General features: G+C 36.0%; 1 protein-coding gene across 1 annotated transcript; it reads left to right on the top strand.

Annotated features, from left to right (window-relative positions):
- The first annotated feature begins 376 nt into the window (after positions 1 to 376).
- On the top strand, positions 377 to 2,544 carry LOC131049788 (chaperone protein dnaJ 20, chloroplastic-like). Its single transcript, XM_059221565.1, has one exon. The coding sequence runs from the start codon at positions 652 to 654 to the stop codon at positions 1,174 to 1,176; it is 525 nt and encodes a 174-aa protein (XP_059077548.1). The 5' UTR covers positions 377 to 651; the 3' UTR covers positions 1,177 to 2,544.
- Positions 2,545 to 4,743: the final 2,199 nt, after the last annotated feature.

The following is a 4,743-nucleotide window of genomic DNA, read 5'->3' as shown; positions in this document are numbered from 1 at the left end:
GTGACTAACTTGCATGTTATGCACACTGACGTCCCAACATTAATTTGCCTTGAAAAGTTTTAGTACCTCCTTCACGAGTTGTTTAATGAGTTGCACTTGTAATTCCGCCAGCCACAATTATTTAATTGAAAAAATAAAAGAGTGATAATGTTTTTTAAGGTATAAATAAACTGCCGTAGCCTTTAGATGAGATCTAGAAGACTGAAACTTTCCTTGCCTTACAACACTTGTCTCGCCCAAGACAAACGGAGTTAGTGATATTTAGTCCATGATGTCGTGTCACCATTTGACGTGTGAAAAAATCCAAATGGGATTTAAAAATCAAATTGACCATCTACAAAGCCCAGGGTTTCTAGATTGATGAAAACAATGTTCCCTGCACACAGGTGGGACGTGACGGCGGGGTAGACGGATTCAGGGGCACCTTCTAATTTCTAGAATCCACAAATTCTTATGACTTTTACGCCCATCGTAACCTTCTCTGAAACACCCAATTTTATTTATGTCTATATATACGGTCCAAATTGTTTATCCTCACCACTAAACCAAGTCTTGTTTCGTTGATCTAATCTATTGGGAGTTTGGGAATACTATTGAATTTACAGGCAAATTGTTATTGCTGATCAATTCTAAGCTTTGTAGAACAGATTCATGGAGTACGGTGCTTCAATTAAGGGTTTACAGGCACCTCGTCTTATGAGCAAGTGTGCTTCTTCTGGAATTTCACTGGTCAGAATTGGAGCCAGGCGAAAGCAATCGACAAGTATTAGGGCATTTCAGTCTCAAAGTGCTTCCTTTTCTTCATCATCATCATTGTATGATGTTCTCTGTATCTCTCCTGACGTGAGTGCGCGTGATGTAAAGAATGCATACCGTCGGATGGCTCTTAAATACCATCCAGATGTCTGCCCTGCTGCAGAGAAAGAAGAATGTAGCAGATTATTTCTTAAAGTTCAGGAGGCTTACGAGACTCTGTCAGATCCTCTGCTCCGCCAGGATTACGATTGGAGACTGCAGAACATGTTCACAGTAGGCGAGTACCAAGGCAGATTAGAGAGTAGTCATGTGTGGGAAGCTCAGCTGATGGAATTAATTAGAAGGAAATCGGGAAATAACTCTTCGTCATGGGGTAGCGGAATGAGAAGACGAAACCAACAGGGAACTTATGCTTGCTGATGATTACGGTGGATTATTTGAGAGTTTATTGTAAATTGGATTGCAAAATAGGGTATTTGAGCACCTTCTAGTTGTGTAAATATTACTACTTTCCTGTTAATTTCATACGTTATGTGATATTCAACTAGCAATTTGGGGATAAAGAATGACACTTAGACACCATATGAGGACTTTTAAACAGAACTATCGTAAAATGAATATTATCAATTTTTTCTCCAAATTTGTGGATGTCAAATTCACCAATTTCGTGGATGTCAAAATTCACCAATTTTTTTTCTTGATAGGTAGAACAAAGGATCGCAATTCAACATCAAATTCTACAATAAAACGTAGTAGACAGATTTTGTCCATATTTTCACTTTTCTCATGTCAAAATGTCTTCGAATTGAAACAAGATCATGTTCAAAGCCTCAATTTCTAAATTTAAAACTGAATCTCAGCTCAGAGCAATTGAAATGGTGTTGCCTATAAGCCATGGCATAGTCGGATGCCTTCATTGTACCCTCATAGAGTTGTTTCCCTTCTGCAGGGATTCTTAAAGCACGTAGTCCTTCCACGAGGCAAACTACTCCACACCCACCTTATCCTCACATGCCAGAATTGTTATAGTGTATGCCCAGTGCGCCAATATTAAGGATACACAAAAAGTGTTTGACAAAATGTTTAACCTAAACGCAGCTTCATGGACTTCTATAATATTGAGATATGCGCACATTGGATGTTTGGGTCACGCTCTGCAGCTCTTTCATCAGATGCCGGAACAAAATGCTGTTTCGTTGACTTCACTGCTTTCATTATATTTCCAGAATGGGTTATGCAAAGAATCTTTTTAAAATAAATATAGTTAACAGTTGTGAAGCCAAATTTGATCACTTTGGTCAGTTTTCTCTCTGCATATGTTAGCTTGGAAGCACTGGAACGTAGCAAGGAAATTTATGGATGAATAATTAGAGGCGGATATCAATTCGACGTCTTTGTGGAAAATAGGTTTACAAAAACATGATAGCATTGAGGAAGCATGCAAAATGTCTGACAAAATGGTTACCCCAGATGTTAGGATTTGGTTTAGCTCTCAGATAAGAACAGCAGATGGTGTCATAACATAGTCAAGACTAAGTTGCAGAGCAGCGGGGGCTTTTACTCCTGATGTAAAAACATGTTTAAGAAGTCCTACTATACAAAATCTATGGGAGGTGCAAGTTTTAGGGCGTGGAGTAATCAGGTACTTCAACACACGCATGGCGGTATCGAAATACAGAGCAGGGAGCTACCCCAATTCACAAGGCTATTAAACAAATGAAGAGGACTGCTTTTATTTTAAATAAACGAGTCTCCATCGTCACTCTCCTTGAATCAAGGTCTTTTTGGTGTCCTAATAGACAGCTCTAAAATTTACATGTCCTACCAATATTATCATTGTTGTGATAATATTTGTAAATTTAATATTTAATATTTTTATTATGTTGAAGACTTTTTTAATATGAATTGAGGCAAGTTAATTGTAGTGATTAATGATTGATATCATCATTGTCATTACGATTCAAGACAAACGTTTCTTAGTTTTTGATTTTCACTATTTTTCATTCATCATTTTTTATCGTTCATTTAGCAAAATGTGATATATTTTTGACCTATTTGAAACTACATAGCAGAAATAAAAATACAATCTTAAATTAAAAAATTGCATACTTTATTATGAACTTCAACAACGTATACTATTAGTGTTGGATATATGAAGCCCAACAATCATTTTGTCTTTCCCTCCAATTGTCTCTTGGCCATTCACATTTTGGATGAGGCAATTATGTTTATTTATTTGGTGTAAACTATTGTTGTACAACATTGTTGTAAAAACAAAGATTATAAAGATTTTTTCCCTACTTCAAAGTGGATGTAGCCTTTATGGTGAACAAAATTCGGTGTTATTTGTCTGTAATTGTTTGTCTTCTGTTTATTTCTCATTTTGCATTTACATTTGTTTGCACTTCATAATTTACAATTGGTATCAAAGCTTGGTGGTGAAGCTGGTTGGAAATTAGTGAAGAATTTTCAGAATAATAGAGGATGCAAATAAATGGAAGATAAAGAAATTCTCAGTGTAGAATTTTAGGCTATGGAAAGTGCAGATGGAATCACCACTGATTAAGCATGATCTCTCACTCACACTAGAAAGGAAAGCCAACAAGCCAAATTCCATGATTAATGAGGAGTAGGAGAAATTAGACAAGAAAGCAAGAATCACAATCTCCTTTCTTTGTCCAGCAATGTTCTCTTCAATGTTTCAGTTGAGAAGACATCAAAGGAATTATGGGACAAACTTTCTACCATGTATGAGATGGCTTCAACTTCGAACAAGGTTTTCATTATGAAGAAATTGTATAATCTAAAAATGAAAGAATGAGGGATCATGTCAAACCACCTCAATGAATTTAATACTTTGGTCGACCAATTGATTTCAGTGGGTATAAATTTGGATAATGAAATTATGTTATTGTGCTCTCTATCAAACAATTGGAAAGGAGTAGTGATGGCAATCAACACTTCGGTAGCTGCTAAGAACAAATTCAACAATTTCAATATCCTTCTTCACTTCTTTCACTGATGCTTTGACATCTGAAATTTTCAAATACTAGAGATCGAACCTAAGAAATCCCATGTTGTTGTTGGAATGCTCTAACCCTAAGCTCTAATGCCAAATGCTGAAAAATAAGGGAGCAACAAATAGAATCAAAGACAGTTTATGTTGATCAGATTTAACATATTACATATTGTGAGAGCTTCGAGTCTTCTGTACTAAGAACTATTACATTTTACTGACTCATTACAAACTTTCACGCACTTAAAAAAATAAAACATTCTTCTTACAGCTCTGCTGCTCACTCATTAGATAAATAAGACAAAGTTCCCTGTTTCAAACTATCATTTTTGTTGCCACAGTCATACATCTTCTACACACTTCTTCTCTTTTTCTTTTTGTATATTAAAAGTAGTCTCCTTCACATTTGTGGAAGAACAAACATCAAATCATATTTAATTTTGCATTTAATCTGCACCATAGGAATGTCACAATAGGTAAATTTGTTGTCCAAAAATTTCCTATAGATCTGTCCTATCTGCAACTAATGGTGAATAAGATAAGCTGGAGATTTTAAAAATTGTCATGGTTGAAATGATGGACAGGCTGGATGAGTACAATCAAATCTTGCCAAAATCTGTTTTCAATGCTCTTATTTAATGTTGAGAGATATGCTTGCAAACTAGAGGGTATGGAGGACATGAGTTGACAGAAGCAGCTAACAAGTACTAATGTGCATATGGAGGATGCAGATTGATGGTGGAGGTAGTTGGGATTATTTCTAACATCTCTTTCATCCTAGAGAAGATCCCACTCTCACATGACCAACAACAGTAACACTCCTCCTACAATCATCTTATATTGGTGCTACAAACAACGAAGGAAATTATCAGTTTGGGGTGTGTAGTGTTGAAAATTCTAATCCGTAGCCTACAAAGGTTCCTTGAATTTTCCAAAAGAGCAGCATTTCATTCCATGCAGTCATCATATGC

The sequence above is a fragment of the Cryptomeria japonica genome, chromosome 5 (assembly GCF_030272615.1).
Source record: "Cryptomeria japonica chromosome 5, Sugi_1.0, whole genome shotgun sequence".
Classification (NCBI taxonomy): Eukaryota; Viridiplantae; Streptophyta; class Pinopsida; order Cupressales; family Cupressaceae; genus Cryptomeria; species Cryptomeria japonica.
This window is presented reverse-complemented; position numbering and strand designations above follow the sequence as displayed.

What these genes read in the sequence shown, in the direction of transcription:
- LOC131049788 (XM_059221565.1), top strand. Translation starts at nt 652, where the DNA reads ATGGAGTACGGTGCTTCAATTAAGGGTTTACAGGCACCTCGTCTTATG.